Source organism: Anneissia japonica, unplaced genomic scaffold (genome assembly GCF_011630105.1).
Source record: "Anneissia japonica isolate Jap-2015-1 unplaced genomic scaffold, ASM1163010v1 scaffold5825_len372023_cov165, whole genome shotgun sequence".
Lineage (NCBI taxonomy): Eukaryota > Metazoa > Echinodermata > Crinoidea > Comatulida > Comatulidae > Anneissia > Anneissia japonica.
Genome location: NW_022751237.1, coordinates 333713 through 352193, shown reverse-complemented (window position 1 = coordinate 352193; position 18481 = coordinate 333713). Strand labels below are relative to the sequence as shown.

General features: G+C 35.4%; 1 protein-coding gene and 1 long non-coding RNA gene across 4 annotated transcripts in view; both read right to left on the bottom strand.

The window, feature by feature from the left end:
• Positions 1 to 7343, bottom strand: part of LOC117121617 — a 27578-nt gene extending 20235 nt beyond the window's left edge. For all 3 annotated transcript variants that reach the window (XR_004447607.1, XR_004447608.1, XR_004447606.1), the window contains exons 1-2: positions 7264 to 7343; positions 4131 to 4318 (exon numbers count right to left, since the gene is read on the bottom strand). This is a non-coding gene — a long non-coding RNA (uncharacterized LOC117121617). The remainder of the gene's footprint in view (positions 1 to 4130; positions 4319 to 7263) is intronic.
• Positions 7344 to 8736: 1393 nt separating this feature from the next.
• LOC117121611 (activated CDC42 kinase 1-like) overlaps positions 8737 to 18481 on the bottom strand; it is a 29545-nt gene continuing 19800 nt past the window's right edge. The window contains exons 4-10 of the mRNA XM_033266846.1: positions 17913 to 18004; positions 16986 to 17112; positions 16524 to 16670; positions 15934 to 16028; positions 15616 to 15807; positions 14864 to 14949; positions 8737 to 13350 (exon numbers count right to left, since the gene is read on the bottom strand). Coding sequence (XP_033122737.1) covers positions 10730 to 13350; positions 14864 to 14949; positions 15616 to 15807; positions 15934 to 16028; positions 16524 to 16670; positions 16986 to 17112; positions 17913 to 18004 — 3360 coding nt within the window. The 3' untranslated portion in view covers positions 8737 to 10729. The remainder of the gene's footprint in view (positions 13351 to 14863; positions 14950 to 15615; positions 15808 to 15933; positions 16029 to 16523; positions 16671 to 16985; positions 17113 to 17912; positions 18005 to 18481) is intronic.

Genomic DNA, 18481 nt, shown 5'->3' with positions numbered 1-18481 from the left:
GGAAATATCATGATAATCATCTAGTAGCTGTCTCTTATACACTCACTCTTCAGAAGCTTGATCAACTGTTAAACTAGGATCGGGTCTACGGGATAATGAATCCGCATTCAGATGTGTCTTACCCGATTTGTACACAATCTTCCAATTGAACATATTCAAATCAAGAATCCTTCGTGTTTGACGACCTGTCAAATCATTTTCTATATGTAACCCCTGTAAACCTGTCAAGGGTTTGTGGCCTGTAACAATAAGAATGGTTACCACGCAAATAATGCTTAAAATGCCTGACACTCCACACAATAGCATACAACTCCCTATCATAAGTAGACCACTTCTCACTTTTGCGATAACCCGTTCCTTACCCTCCTGAATTTGAGTCAATACAGAGCCAATAGAAAATTCTGAAGCATCTGTGAAAAGTTGAAATTGTAAATTAAAATCAGGATACGCCGCAATTGGTGGGTTATCAAGTTTTCTCTCAATATGTTAAAAGCATGATGACACTCATCTCACAAACAAAAGGTACAGGGTACGCCTTTGTGTGTTACTGTAGTAGTTGCAGAGGACGGAAGTTTTTCACGAAACGCCTGTAATATGAGCAAAGACCCACAAAACCTCTGACCTGGGTGACATTACGTGGAATAGGCCAACATTTGACCTTCTCAAGATTAGCAGGGTCAGGATCTATGCCGGCTTTGGAAACAACATGAGCCAAAAATGTGACATGCATTTTTATTGGGTCAAATTCTGTACCGCCACCAGTTAAAACAAATTTAATTTTTTCTATGATTTGATTTTCATCATTTTGCTATTATATGATTTTACATGTGTAATTTATGATTAAGCTTTAAAAAATAACTTTGTCAAATTAAAATTAATTTTAAACCCATTTTATTATTTTCCATCCCGCAACTTATTAAGAATTCCGTATTATTCCGTACTACCATTATGAAGTATAATTTGTTTTTAAAAGTGTTTGCATCGATTCCATTTCCATAATTCTTAACAATATTATGATTATAAAAGTGTAATTTATGATTTTGGCTTAAAAAGTAATTTTGGAAAATTTTAATTTTAAACTAAAATAATTATTTAATTCCGTCAAACCACCTTTTGGAATTCCGTCCCGCCACCATAAGAACATTGAAAGCTGCATGATACCTTTAAATAATGTAAAGCTATTGATTTGATTCCACAAATGTTGTTGTGATCCATGATTATAGAGTTCTTTAGTACTATAACACTGCCATTTCTGCCAAAATGTGCAGGGGGTATAAATTACCCCTTAAAATACAAGCTTACAATACATAATGGTCTATATATAATGATGATTAGACCTACAGTATCAGTGTATTTCTCCAAATCTTTAATTTAATGTCTTTACCTTGTTAAAATGTTCCATACACCTATGGCATGAAGTATCAGCAATGTTAATATTCTTTTCAATTTTACAGATAAAAACTTTATTTTAAAGAAAGCATCGAATTTGGGGTAATTTTAAAAATTTCCGTCACGCCAATTCCTATCCCGCTACCCTGACCATTTTATTTAATTTCATTTTATTCTGCTCAGCGAAACATTTAAATTTATTGATATAGCCTATGGTGATGAAGCATTAGTTGCTACTCAAAAGTATGTATTTAAATTTACAGTACAATTTTAAAGTTTGAATTAATTGAGAAGATAACATGTTGTCTCATTTTTATTCAATTTGTTCATTCCGTCCCACCACCAAAATGTTTTTCGTTGCCATGGTGATTTGATAAGGTACTGTTTTTTCTGTTTTGCGTCAAATTGAAGTAGGTATCATTACCTTGCTAAGGATCATAAAACAAGTTTCATAAACTAGGCAGTTAGAGAACGGGATCTAAATAACTGTCCAAATTTCTGTCCCGCCACTGGAGGGGAGGGGGTTTGGATTAGGCACTGTATGCATATTAATTTTCCTATAATCTACACAGAAACGAAAGGTGTTATCCTTTTCTTAACCATAAATATAGGTGAGCTCCGTGGGCTATGACTAGACTCAATGATGTCCTTATCTAATAACTCATCAGACTGTCTCCTTATCTCCTCTCTCATCTAAGTCCTATAAATATGCTGCCTCATTCTCAGTATCTATGGTGTGTTTGATTAAATCTGTACGACTGTAATCCCTGTTTGTTTTGCTGAAAATATCATGATAATCATCTAGTAGTTTGAGGACCTTATCTTTTTCTTCCTCTGTTATTTAAGTTTTTAGAGGGAATATCAAAAGATAAATGTGATGAAGGTTCTGTCAATGGACTAGAAATTGAAGTAACCACTTCACTAATATAATACTCATCCTCCTTCCTATCACAAGCAGAGTAAAACTGACCTACGGGCATTTCCTCACGAGTTGGATTAATCAACAAAATAGGTATTATCCTGTTGTCTACAGTAGCAACTGTCCTTCCACAAATAATAGGCATATTCTTTATCAGGCTCCATTACACCTTCGTATCCATGAGGGACAGAAATACATTCAGGGGCTGACACTTTGCATCAACAGCCATTTCCACACCTGCTGGAACAACCAATGCTCGTGGTAAAACAACATACAAGTATGTACAGTAAAGCGACTTGTCGGTCAGTACGGAATGTATCAGCAATCTTCATAACTCCAGTTTTCAAATCAATAACTGCCCCATTTGACATAAGAAAATTCCAACCCAATATCATGGGTCTCTCCATACTATTTGAGACATGAAAATTATGGTTAAGCGTAACATCCCCAATACGCAAGTTAACTCTAACACAGCCTAACTTCAAGGGGGCTGCCGTCAACTGACTTAGCCGTGTGAAAACTTTCTCAAACCTTCTAACTTATTACATTTACGAAACTGATTAGAAATTAAAGAAATGTTACCACCAGTGTCAATTAAAGCACTGACTTCGTGACCCTCAACATACAACTGTATGTGGGAGTTAAATCCCTAATAGGAACACCAAAAATCTCATCTGAATTATGTACAAGTTGGTCATCTGCTGATGACAACTGAGGGGTCTTTGCATATCACTAGTATTTCCACTTGCATAAGCCGAATATTGACCCACATTTCCAGCTGACTTTAGTTTCCCGAACTAGAATATTTGGTGTTAAATGTAACCCGTTTGGGACTACTGTACCTGTGTATGCCCTGCAGTATGGAATGTTTTGTCTGCAATGTGTGTCAGCATGCTCATATCTACCCTGCGGATATTCGGGCGTCCTATCTCGGTTACGGGAGTCCGAGCGATCATATCTACCCAGCTGATATTCGGGTGTCCTGTCCCTACGCAAAAAGGAGGAATGGTTCCGATAATAATCAACATTAGGTACCTGTCAGGGATTGCATCCCTGGTACAGGGCCTCCCACGTTCACCACCGGTATCCCTATCCAGTGTGCTCTGTAAGGTAGAAACCACATTTGTTAAATCCACTAAAATGGATTTCAAATCCGATACTTCCGATTTTATGACATCATTCGCTGTCAGTAATGTATCGACATTACTATTAGATTTAACGTGCAAACCTTCCATTTGACTAGTTAGGGAATTCGCACCATCCAGCTGATGGGGGTGGGAAGGGAAATTGGAATCAGTTGTGAGTGAGAATTGGTGAGCTTCATTTGCGCTCTCCACCTGTTGGGCAATCTTAACAGCGGCCTCTAACGTTGTTGCACCATGTTCATGACTTTTCATTTAAACTTAAAGATGTATAGTCCGATGGAACCCAGAAATCCTTGAAAAATATAAATTAATTCTGAATTTCTTAAATTGTATATTTGGATGAGTAACAATCATAATGTTAAGAAAATGAATTTAAAACAATTTTAGTGGTATTTCTTATATAATACACACTTTGTTAATGTAAAAAAATTCATAAAGAATTACAGACACTGGAAGCGTTTCTAGAATTGTTTGGTTATTACCAGCCCACAATTCAGAGAAAACAATTTTTAAAATAGTCTCAAGTTCATGATATTTATTATTAAAATGGGTAAGTTAAATCAAACATTTATTTTTGAAGAATTTTTCATTTAGTTTATCGGACAATACAGCTTTATTGGAACGTGGATGATTAGATATTAGGTTTAATGATTAATGTTAATTCCTTGCTAACTCACCGTTTTCCTTCTTATCCAATTTCTCTTATTCCAAAAGAATTATTCAAATCAGTGCTGCATTATACGTTTTTGGTTTGCTGATTTCTGTACTGTGATATTAATGCAGATCAGTTATTGTCTATGCCAGCTTTCAATAGGGCTACAGCATCATTTTCCAAATCATTTATAATTTGAAATTCAGTGGGGAACTGCAAAGTAAATATAAATCATATTTAGTTCATTCCTAATCCGGGTACTACTTATTACTACTTATAATATACTAGATCTCTAAGACAGAGAATAGATAAGTTCATTAAAATATGTATTATTTATCCTGTAACTGTCATGATCATAAGCAAACACAATGAAAGATACACATAAAAAAAACATTCAACCACGGATTCTTTAGTGGTGTGTTCAATTTGTAATTGAAAACTGTAAATGAATGTTATGCACATGGTGTTAGTTAAAGATATACTGTACCTTGCTAATTGACCACTGGTAGGGAGTAAACTTGATGTGGTCTATACATGTACAATAAGATTCAATCCCAAATTACATTTCTAAATTCCAAATAATTCTGTGTTATTTATTTGTTCAAAAACCGAAAGGTCCACTGATTAATCTCAGATAAGTATAATACATACTCAAAGTATTGAAATACACGCCATCGTGTTGAGATTCAATATTTCGACATTAATTATGTCATCATCAGGAATGAAAAATTATCCATATTAGCAAGCTTATATGCACTAGTACCAAAAGTGTTTAACCAATCAAAATATTACCTCTAGTAGGTGACATAGCAGTGATTTAAACAAAAGATCAAAGCATTCTTACTCTAATGATCAAAGTATACCTACAAAAACAAAGAAAGCTCTTTTGAAGCTCTAAGCCCATTGTTAAAGGGTGCAGTCTACGTATGGCGAACGCTTCTTTAAACAATAGGAGAGACCAGTTTCGGGAGCTGTCAATAATGCTAGTACTAGAAAAAATTAAACCTAATTTATTACTTACATTACAGACGACATTATCATTTTCAAGTATACCCTGTAATCCTAAAACAAATTGGAATGCCTCACAGTTTTTAACATGATCAAATATAACACTATCAGATCGTGAAGAATGTTCTTTAAGTCTAGTTATTAAGCACCTATCTGTCTTACCAATATAATCACTATTGCAGCCTGGACATTTAAAATGATAGACAACAGAACTTCTGTAATCCTTTAAGGGGTTTGATCCTTAGTAGATATAAAATGAGAAACATTTTTATACTGCCATAAAGTTACAGTATGAATTTTACCTCTTTAAGTGTTTCTTTACCTTATTTAAACATCTACGTAAAATGAACTCACCTGGTTTTCCTAAATAAGGCAATCTAACCAAAATCTTAATCAAGCTATCATCAGTAGGCCTATGTATACATTTAGGTTCATTTAATTTCTTAAGTACATTAATAACAACTTTTAAAGGGTACCCATTCCAACCTGATGTTACTAAGCTCTGTTTGAAGTTTATCAGGAGTACACAATCTGTGGGCTCTAGAAACTAAACTACGAATCCAGGAGATCTCATGGTTCCATGGAGCAAAGCTATCATAATGGACATATTGACCTGTATGTGTATTTTTACGATATATACTCATGCTTTCTACACTGTTGTTAAATTGTAAATCCAGAAAGTGTACTGTGTCACTGTCTTCAAAGATTCAATGTAGCTTAGAATTTGCGGGAAATCATTGGGTAAATAGGCGTATGGTTCCACTTTATAGTAAAAATAGGTCTGTATAATTCTCTTGTTTACAGTATATTCATTTTTTTATTGCAAGTGTTGTCATATAAATAGATTACCAAGGACTAGCAGTAGTGTGTGTATACATGTGCCTTGGCTTAATTCCATGATGCCTTGCTTGATAAGGCTAATGACATGACTTTATTATTGAGCGGTGTCGCCTATTTTTCTATGAAAGTATAAGGTCTGCATCAAAATTATTGGAAAAATTTGACTCAATTGTAATAATCACAAAGGGGAAACTTATTCTCTCGATCTAGGCCTAGATTCTGTACCATAACAGTGACGAAGTCTAGCTCTTTTTGTGCATTCAAATTGTATGAATATGTTGTTGGGATTGTAAAGCGTGGTATTATTTCGAACTTCTTGGACTAAAACTTGTAGATGTAGGGATTATGAAGTTCAGACGGTATGATGACGGAGGAACTAGGCTAAGTTTATGACTCATATAGGTCTATGCCACTTATATCAATGTCACCAGAGCAGCTGCCGTGAAAAGCAGAATCCAAGCAAGCCCGAGCAGGCTTGCTTATAGATTTTTCGCCAAGCGAAGAATTTAAGCAAAGCCTTGAGGCATGCCAAGAGTTTGGTGGAATCAGTCCTTGTTTGATAAGGTTATACATAGGCCTAGCTAAATGAAACTCTTACTAAAGTGGAACCATAAGCCTATTTATCGATAACAGTACTAAGTCAAACAATATTGTACTTTTTGATGTTCTAGTTTCCCAGAACTGTACATCGTTCTCGTTTCACCGCTCATCGCGGGTGATCTGCAATGCAATGCCAGTCTTGAAAAATGACGTCACACACATTCTGGCACTTCATTGGGTGATGGTGATGTAATGCCATTTACCGTACCTTTAGCAAATTGAAGTAGAAATACGGTACCTTATCTCTAGCCACGGCGTTAAAAAAATGGGGTCAAAAACATTTTTCAATCATAGTGGTGTAGAATAATCTTTTGAGAAGATTTTCCAGAAAAATATATGTGATACGACCCTCCGTTATGGAGTTATGAATTTAGACAAGAATTTAGCCTCAAAGCTGGGGACGGATCATTATTCCGAAGGCCCATTGGTCCGAAGGTCCATTGGTCCGAAGGTCCATTGGTCCGAAGGTCCATTGGTCCGAAGGCCCATTGGTCCGAAGGTCCATTGGTCCGAAGGCCCATTGGTCAGAAGGTCCATTGGTCCGAAGGCCCATTGGTCAGAAGGTCCATTGGTCCGAAAGTTTAAGATAGGACACAATAAGACCGCGGTACCATATTTCATAAATAGAAACAAGAACCATAGTGACAATCAAACAGCATGACAATAACCTAATATAAATTACACTTATACATAAAAATTACTTCTCCTACCATGCTCCTACTAGGCCTAGGCCTTCCTCCAAACATTCTAACTTCCGAGCCTGAATAGTGTAAACGGGACAGCAGTTCAGGGTTGCCAGATTGTCGACAGGCTTCACGGCCAAACACACGCCATCTCACGGCCAAATTCGGCCAAACTTTTTTTCGATATCGGCCAAAATTCGGCCAGATTTTAATCTGATTAGAAGACAACGATTAGAAGACAACAGTGGTTCATTTGAAATACTACAAAAATCAGCGTTCATTCGTTTGCAATTGAAGAAATGCAAATGATATACACAGAACAATGTTTAAAATAAATAGCCTATGTTCTTTAGTTGATGGCATGCAGGCCAATTTAGGGGCGAATCCAGAGATGTCCGAAACGGGGAGGGCCGGGGCCGAAAAAAGGGGAGGAGCAAAAGTGGGTCCGATCGAGATAACACCAGAGTAACTTCGAAGAAGTCTATGCAAAACTTGCTAGAAATTGGAGGTGCCATCCGACCCGAATGATCACATCATGGACCTATTAATAATTATTAATAGGTCCATGATCACATCGAGCATTTATATATGGCGCTCTACATAAAGAACACTGCGGCACCTAGGTCTATACAATTTAATTGGGCAATAATAAATTAAATAAATTGCAGTAATTTATATTCAAAAGAAATTCAAAAGAGATAGAACCTCCAACTAGTATGGAATATATACAAAGACACACAATATGGTACAAACTTGCAATGAACTGTCTTCATAAAGCTTAAATGAGGATAAACTTCATGAACAATATATTTCACCCGAACAATTTAAATTATTAAGTGTAACTGTTATTTTAATAAATTAAATTATCTTTTAAATAAACTCTCTTACGCCAAATCAGCTGAATCGGGGAACATGATTAAGTGTTTAGTGCAAGTACAAACAAAGGTACAAGATTAGTATCAAATATAGAAATTAAGATAACAAAAACAAAATATCCAAAACAAGTCTACGTTATATTAGGCCTAATATTGAAAAAAAAATGTAAACTTTTCAAAAATTCGGCCAAATATAGTTTGGCTGTGACTTTTCAAATGCTACGGCCAGGCAAGTTTTTTTACGGCCAGATTTGAGGAATCTGGCCGTCAAAAAGGCCAAATGGCAACCCTGCAGCAGTTCCACTATTTATTGGCCAGTGCAGGGTTGCCAGATTGTCGACAGGCTTCACGCTGGCTTAACGGCCAAACACACGCCATCTTGTGGAGTGGAGTTGAATAGCTTGGTGGTTAAGATGCTTGCCTTCCAATCCCAGGGTCCTGGGTTCAATTCCTGCCAGTTGCAGGATTTTTTCTCACGACCAAAACAACTCCACTCCCTAAATCTCATATGGAGATTTAGTTTGTGTAAAGCATTGTGTATGTTTGTCTTGTGTAAGGGATTGTCACCTACAAGTAGGATAGTGATATATTCGCTGTTGACAATCCTTGGCACATGTATTGTGTGCCTAAATAAATAAAAAATAAAATAAATAAATAAAAACAATGTTTACTTTCGTAATTGGTTTACACAAAATTTGTTGCACTTGTCACTTGATCTAAGCACAGATATCATCTCAAATTGAGTTTTCAATAAAATCTATCATGGTACCAAAATACTGGCAACCTTCATTTTGTTTGGCACATTCTTTATAACTATAAAGCTTTATAGCAAATCTGTATAATTTATGGCTTACAGTATGACACTAATAACAATGTAGTATGCAATTGCCTAGGATTGTGAAACCAAATATTCACAACCTTGTCTAATAAAAGGATTTTGCATTTAATCTTCAATGAAATGCATGTTTTACTTATATACTACATTATGTACATCAGCTACACTGTAAATTTGGATACAAGACTCTAGCCACCAACTAGACTGTTCGTAATCACATACCCAACACACAAAATTTAAAAAAGAAAAAATTGCTATACGCGTTCAGACGGTCTAGGCACGAAGTTGGCTATAATTATAACTGGTCTATACATTTCCATTTAAAACTTTTGTTATTTTGTTGTGCCTTCATAATGCAATTTTTTTCTAATTAATAGATGATGGTACATGCATGTTTAAAAAATAGCATTTAAATTACCTTTTCAGGATTCATTTATTTGTTTGTTCAGAAATTAAGTAAAAGTAACCATTACGGTCAACTTATTTCCATTTGGTCCCAAAATCATTTTAAAAAGCACAGTACAATTCCTACAATGATGAATTTCTTTAAAATCATAAAATACACCGTTTAGAGGTAAAAAAAAAAAAAAAAAAAAAGATTCCAATTTTGGTAGAATAATTCGTAAGTAAATTACTTTTTAACTGGGAAACCTTGCAATTTATATCCCAGCTGGTGCACCCTCACATCTATTGAACACCCACATAAGCTATTGGCATTCAATATGCAAATTGTAAACCCAGGAGATTTGATCACCAATATTATATTACATTTTGAAGATCAATACAAAACAATTAGTTCCTGAATTGGACAGGAGTCTAGTAATAATGTATCATATTAAATATTATCGATCAACAATATCGTGCAACTATTGTTTACTACTGTCCAGTAAATTGTAAATCATTACCATATTTGGTATTAAACTTTTACAATCGAATAAAATATAACATTAAGTGCACATTAACAAAATACTAAAAAATACAGGTCTTGCACTTAACAATACTTAGTAAAGTTGCAATCAAATATAACACCTGTAGAGGTTTTTAATTTTTAGACCTGGAATCAGGTGCAACAAAAGTTTTAATTATGCCAAATAAAAAAAATCAATTAATAGAGTACTGAACACCTGAGATGTTCAGTTTGATGTGTATATATATATATATTATATTATATAAAATAACATAGATAAAAGACATTAGTTCTGCTAGAGAAAACTTACACAAATATTAATGACAATGGCAGTAGCCACACTGTATGTACAAAAATGATGGTTGGAAGACAGTACTACTCTAATGCACTAAATGAAGCAACTATAACATCCTTTTTCAGAATGATATAATTAACTAATTATGCCTCGGAAAGCTAAAATAAAATTCTTTCAATCTCTATTTATATGAAAACCATATTTTAGAAAATATATTTTATTATCTTCACCTTGGAGACAGTAAATACTTGCACTTCAAAGTAGCTTTACAGGGCAAATGTTATTGTTACTATTACTATGTAATACTAATTGAAACGGGCAAGATAGACAGCTTAAAGTGCTGTCTTCCAACCATTACTTTAATAATAATAATTACCCCACAGCACTATATTATTGGCTTAAAAACCTTTGCATAAATACTAACATTATTTACAAGAACACGCAACACCACAAAAAGCCCCTTGCTCACTCATAAACCATTGACAACTCAGAGAACAGAAAACAAACAATTAGTAAATATAAACATCATTAGGAGTAACTGTGATTAACTACTTGTACAATTGATAATTTCAGTCCGGTTTCTATGAGTTTGGCTGTGATGTCTTATACTGGTCCAGTAGGACTGATGAAGCCAACGCCAAATCATAACCCATTGATTTTAGTAGGTTCTCGCAATGTTCACGCGATGTGATGCCTAAGCGAAATAGCTGCTCCCCCTTTAGGTAATTGACAGCTTCCTTCACATCACCTGAGCAACTGATGAGGGCAGTCTCACATTCCTCTGTTATGACGCCATGAACCTGTGCTTGAACTTGATTAACTTTGAAGCGAGGAGCATGAGGATTGCCGAGGAACTCGCCAAATGGGGTGTCCTTATTTTTAGGTGACAGCGGGCGGTTATGGAAGGGATCAAACCCAAAGCTTACTGGAGGTGCAGATGATATTCTCTGTGAAGGTGACACCACCACTTGATTTAATGGTGAGGTAAGGCCTGAGGCAGCATGGTTGAAAGCAGCCGACTGGTCATGTGGAAGAATCGGCCTCATAGAGGACAGATCCAAGCCATGGTGACTCTTGTTGGGTTTCATTGTGTGCTTAGACTTATGTGCCTGTCCAACACTCTGGGGGTTCGATTGCAATACATTGTGAGCAAAGTCCACACTGTTTGATGTGACGCCACTCTGATTCACAAAATAATGACCGGATGGTTTGCTGTCATGCATGAATGGTCGCATTTGTGTCATGTTGGCTGCTAAAGTGGAAGTCCTTGTTGGAGACTTGGGATTTGCAAATGTTGGAACGTTTTCAAATTCTTCCGGACTCGAAGAACGATGCGAGTTTGGCTTACAAGGAAGTAAGAAATAATGTGTGTTGCTTATCTTTTTGCCATCCTGTGTGATTGGCAATATTACATGGGTTTTTGACTTTGACTCCAAACCTCTGTTTGGATCAGATAATTGACGTGACAGAAGAGGTTTGTGTTCTCTAGGTGGTATTGGAGGACCATCATGCAACTCTGAATTTGTTCCACTAGAATTCTGAACAGCTTTCATGTTAACATGATGCATCATGGGATCAGATCTGCGTTCGTCTCTCGGTCTATTTGAATATTTCTTGGAAGCGGGTACATGGAATATTGGCTGTCTTGGTAGAGGCTCTGGTTTACTTTTTTCATTGTTAGGTGAAAAGCTAATCAGGTCTCCAGTGTCGGCTTCCTTCTGCATGTCTGACTTTCGATCTTTCTTTGGAAATTTGAGCAACATCAGATGTGGTTCCTCTTTTTCTGTTTCTTTTCGTGTATTTGAAGCTTTCCCAGTTAGACCGTAGTCAACAAAGGAATCAATACTAGTGGAGAGGTCATCTCGCGATGCACTGATCAGAGGAACTTTGTCACTGAGAGAATCACGAGGAGCACTCTGTGAAATTTGTCGGTGGAAAATACCACCTCTTTTCGTTGCTGCTGATTTCACAACTTCTTTCATTTCTTCCAATGGGTCTCTTGTTGATTCATCAGTCAATTGTTTTTTAACTTGGCCATGAATTGGTAAAGAAGAAGTAAGAGCAGGCTTGCCTAATGTGATAGGAGGTGTACACGAGGTCACTAAAGGCTTGGTTGATGTTGTAATAGGCCTACTGGATGGTGCTACAGGTTTATTTAGAATGGTAGCAGGTTGGGCAGATGTTGCTACAGGTTTGTTTGATGTGGTAGTAGGCTTACTAGATTGTGCTACATGTTTATTTAGCATGGTAGCAGGCTGGGTAGATGTTGTTACAGGCTTGGTTGATGTTGTAGCAGGTCTGACAGAAGACTGAACAGGCCAACTTGATGTGGGAACTGCTTTACTTGATGGCATTTGGCTTTTCTCAACTCGACTTGGCATACCTTTTGTCGTATCTGTTTGTAAATTGGCATGATGATCAAACTTATTTTTCTTGTCAACCTTTCCATACATTTCCATCACACTGAAAGTTGGAAGTACTTTAACTGGTTGTAATGGTTCATTTGATGGCAGTTCTACTGGAACAGGGTCATACAAATGAGGAGTAGTCCTTGTATCATTCGGAACTTCATCATAAAAATTTGTCCATTGATTTCGAACTGTTTGTACTTTTTGGAGTCCCTTTGCACAAAGTGCATTTCCTGGCATTGCTGAAACCTGTGAAGCTTTTGCATCCGGTTTTGAAAATGGATTCTGAATAGCATCCATTTCACCATATGTCTCCTTTGGCACACTGTCATATGCATGCATCACAAATGGATTACCAGGATTTGAAGTTTGATATGAACTATTGTTTTTTGTGGGCTCCTCACATACTTCATCATATTTTGATGGAAATGCAACATCATCGTATAAATCTGTTATAGCATGTCCTGGTTTCAGTGCGAGTGGCTTGGGTAGCAATGTTTCCGTAGTAGTCGGTGACGGCGCTGCCTCATCCATAAGCAACTGCATGTCAGGTGCGGAATTTACATTTTTCATTGGTGAACCAACACTTAGTGTATCTTCTGAGAGGTCGATCAAAAGTGCAGTATCCACATCAACTGATTTACTTTTTGATTTCCGCTCTTTGTTATCATACAAGTCTAAGGAGGATGATTTTGGCTTTGAGTCGCTATGACTTGGTCCTGAATTTGTTCTTTGACGTCTACCTAGTGTCTGTGAAGTCTGGATATTGCACTTGTTGGATCCACGAGTGCCACCTGTAAAGATACAAAGGTTAGAAATACTAAAATAATCCAATTTGAAACTAGTTTTTGTATTTTTACTTATAAGGTTGTGCAATGTTGACACTTAGACTTTTTGAACCTGTTCCATCTTTTTTTGCCTTCATGTTGATTTTTTGCTGAATTCAATGGCTTTTTAACATAGGTAAAAAGGTATACAAATATTCAGACTTTTCTATATGAGGTATCACCACAAAATAAGATACATTATATTGAGATAATCACCAAAATAGGTCAAAAAATGAAATTTTTTACCAAATTTTGAGTTCATTTTTTTAATACTATGAATTGACTTTTTTACTATATATAAAAGCATTCTTTGCGCATATTTTGTAATTCCAGTCTTATTTTCACAGGTCAGTTTAACTTTTAAATCGATTTTCTCACAACCAGATTTCCATAGATCTAAACAAACATCTCTGGAACTATTTATCCTAAAAAACCCTATCAAAGCACAAAAATTAAAGCGTATACTGTAATGTGATCTATTATTTCAATATACTATCTGAATTTCTGATTCTCCAAACATGACTCGTGTTTTTAAATAGTTGTTTATTAATTCATCAAAATGGCAGTCAAACTCCTGTGCAGATGTATTAATTTTCTTTAAATCAAATACCGTAAAACCTTGAAAAGAAGCCCTGGGCGGCTTCTTTTTTTTTTTTTGCACACTTTGGATGGGTTTCTTTTCGAGGCTATGTTTGCAAAGTAAAGAGGGGGGGGGGGGGCTCCTTTCAAAATAAATGCTGTAAATCACCTAAACTATTGTATAAACCAAGTGTGATTTTTAAAAATACATTTTGTATTTGAAATTCATGTACAGTGTGTATATTGTACTATCTCGAAAAACAAAGGCCATGCTATCTTGAAAAGAAGCCCATGGGCTTCTTTTCGAGGCTACTTTTGTAAAGTAAAGAGGGAGGCTTCAGTTCGAGATTAAGCACACTGAGCTTGTAATCGAGGTTTTACAGTATATGGTATACTTCTTCAGGACTATATGAATTTTACTGGTATTAACAATTCTTTATGTTTAGTTTTTAAATTATTTTCACTGAGATTTTGGATTTTCTGACAAAAACAAACAGAGGTCCCAAGTTGGTAGAGTCACTTCCGGGAGATCTGGTTAAATAGGCTTCCTTAACACAGCTAACTCTACGGCCGTGCCAATGCAAAACAACGTAACTGCACAAAAATATAAAAGCAGTTACATTGTTTTGCTACAGGATGGCACAATATTTTGCAGCATATTGTAATACATATTGGTACTGTTCTCCATGAGTCAATTGATATTAAAATAGCAAAAACATGCAAATATTAAGAATTTGCGGAAGATGGGTTATTTTCCAGGGAAATTCTTGCTTTGGGGAGTGCGGGAGACCGTTCCGATTACCAAGAGACTTCTGCATCTTGCGGAAGACTTGGGATCCATGTAATAGGATCTAATATTTAAATACAATATTGAGGCTAATAACATAGCAGCTATGATTACCTTTTGATCTGTCAGGTAGGGTAAGGGGCTTGGGCTTCATTTGTTCATACTCATCACTTGGCTGCATTGGGTTCTTGATATAAAGGCTTTAAAAATAAACAAAACAATATTAGCATTCTGTTTCTAACTTCTATTGTATGAATAATCTATTTTTTTACACTTTATTTATACATTATCACATAGATTATTTTGTTATAGATTTTTTTTTTTTACATAATCATTACATTAATATTATTACTATTGCTTTTACTACTTTATTATTATGCATAAACACAGGAAAACCTTGAAAAATTATTTTGTTTTGTTTTCTCTTATTTTGTAGTCAAGGGAAATTCTGTTAGTAACTATTTATTGTACATCAATTTGTATTTCATCATTTTAAAGGATACTGTACTGTATATCTTGGTCTTATATTTATAAGTTTTGATTTTTCTTACAATAAATATAGACTTTGTTCTTATATTTTTCAGAAATACAATTTGCATACAGTTAATGTAGCCAGGCATAATAGTTAATTTTTTTTATTGAAGTATTATTTCCCTCTGCATACATATACACAATCAATCAGGGAATTACGCAAAATATTGTATCCAAGTATAAATGATCAATGAAGTGTTGTTATCAAGCAATTAATATTTATGCGGTAATATGTCTTTATTATGTAAATATTTATGAGGTACCTGAGTGATGAAAAAATCTTTAAAATGAACTTTAATCTATGCATCTAAGAAGCAAAAAATACACAAACTTACTCATCTATAGCTTCTGGACAACCCCAGGACTTTCCACCAACCACATCTCCATGACCAGTGTGAATAAAACTATTAGTCAATGGTTCACTTATATCAGCACTTGTCAATGTGCCCGAAGTTAACAGAGTTCGTGGAAACTTTCCAAATGCGCCAGTCCTCTTGTTCTGTCCTATCCAAAATTGGTTGTCAGCTCTGAAAGACATTAATACAATTAAAATTCACAACTTTTTTTAGTCTGGCAGCATTTTTCAATGTACCAATCCATGTATTCATGAAATCAAGTAGAGTTAATTGCATTGCTGTCCTGACACTTCTTACCTGCCATTGATGATGATGATCCTATCTCCATCATTCATTAACATGTTGTCTGCTTCCTCCCAGCTCTGCAAGGCTGACATCTCAAGTGGGCGTATCTATTAGATCAAGAACTACAATGTCAACTATAGTCAATAGAAACGCTTTTCATCAAACTGCTGTGCAGTGTCCCCGGATCAGCTCCGTCTCTGTTCTTCTGATAGATCATTGTGGTCTTTCCATGTTTCGAGATCCCCTCAAAGGCACAAATTTGGGACCAAAAAAGTGTCTCCTAAATAGAGTTGGCTGTACTGTTAAATGATTTACTTTCCCTCGTTTTGAGTCATCTTAATAGGGGTATCTCAAAGGAGAGTTTGACATGAATAACAGCATGTGCAGCGATATAATGTATCGTATCTACTGAACACTGACTAAAATTTTGTTTGAGAAGTACATTCATTATTTTGATTGATTGGTTAACTTGTTTATGAAGTTCCAAACTGTACTCTATATTTAGATTAAGCAGAAATTCCTCATAATAGTTCACATTGCCAAAAAACATAAATTTGTGGTTTATTTATTTATTCATTTCCACCAACAGTGAAGAACCTTACCTTACATAAATAGTCTTTGATGGCTTTGAATGTTGGTCTTTTCTCTGCTGGATGTTGCCAGCACTGTAACATCAGCTGGTATATGTCCCATGGACAATTGTCAGGGAATGGCAACCGTTCGTCTTCTTGGTCAATTTTTTGCAATATCTGCAACATTGAGTATCAGACACAGACTAATTAATTAATGATTATTTTTCTGAGGCAAGCTTTTAGCTATAATTAGGATTTCAAGCAATTCATAAATGTTATGATACAATATTTACTTATATTTATGGACCATAACACTTAATTTTACGGAGAGTATGTGCATATTTTAAATCTTAGTTAAGACGTCGGCAGCGACAACGGTGATGATGCACTTCATGGCAAACAATTAATGATAAAGGTAATATTTCTAGTGAGAAAGAGGATGATAATTTTGAATTGGGTAGCAGTGCAATTCATGTTACTATAGTACAGTACCTGTGACCCGTTTAGTCCAAGCCAAGGCTCCTGTCCAAATGTATACATTTCCCACAGTACCACACCATAAGACCATGTATCACTCGCATGGGAAAAACGCCGAGATTTTAAACTTTCTGGAGCACACCTACAGGATGAACCATAATGCAAAATTACTCAAAAGAAATAATCTGTTTTTGGTGATGACATTTTTGATAAGAAAATCACTGGCTTTCCAAGGAATCAGTTTGCTAGAAAAGAATCTTGATAATATTACTAAGATAGTTTCCCACTAGGCAAATTTTCACACTGTGTTGGAGTCTCACTATTGTCTACTACATATGCGAAGACTTGCAATTACGCATTTTTCACAAACATTGCCGCTGTGTCGTCGTTGGTGGCACATACAATCATACATTCGGTTCTAGGTATAATTCTGATTGGATGTGCATTATTTCGCTTTGCAAAAAGTAGAAACTCTTTGGACACTAAAATTAGCAAAGCGCACAACCACACAAGCAAAAGTAATTTAGTGAAGGACGGACTCGCGCATGAAATTTAAATCGCGCATGAATACAATCAAAATGCTATTCGCCTAGTGGAAAACCGGCTTCACAGTAGGTCAATTTTGCTACACCAATTGTGACTAACAGTGAGGATGCTTTATGTACACTGACACTGCACTGGCTTCAATAGGATGTGCAATAAACATGGCTATCATTCACACTACTTGCTATAAACCACGGACAAAATGTTGCATTTGTTGATTTTAGTGACATACATAACAAAAGTCACAAAAAAAGTGAATATCAACTTTAGTTCAGGTAAAATAAAGCAAAATGGCATTCTTGACACTCTGAATGAGGCCAATAGAAATACAGTAAATAAATAATTATTTTTTACTGTTATTAATGGTGTAGAGTGCAGTACTGTATATAATTTACTTACCATGCATAGGGTACTTTCTTCTTTTCAGTCATAACATAATGATTTTCTTCAGCTGGAAGTGCTCTCATTAATCCAAAATCACCAATCTTTACCTGTAAAAACAAGATTATTCATTGATAGATTATGATTCCAATCTCTAATCTTCATAAAGCTGTAAAAAATAACGTAAATCAGAAATCAAGGGTGAAATATATTGTGTGGATTAAGACTTTAATATTTGACCTCTTTGTTGATCAGGACAGCTGCCCTGATTGAAATTCTACAACACAATTCTCCACATATCACATCTGTTGTTACAAGGTTATTTTAAACTTAAATTACTTTTTAAGTTCAATGACCTTTAATTACACCTGATTAATAATTAATCTAATTGTTGGTAGGCATTCCATCAGCATAGTGGGTGAAATCATGGTGAAATTAGCAAGGTAATTCAATCAGGTAAAACTTTTTACTGCTTATAATTATTAACATACATCTCAACAATAATTAAATGTAGAGGGACAGAAGTTTGCAAATCTTGGAAACAACTCAAATATTTAACTGAAAACAATGAAATGCTCATTTAAATT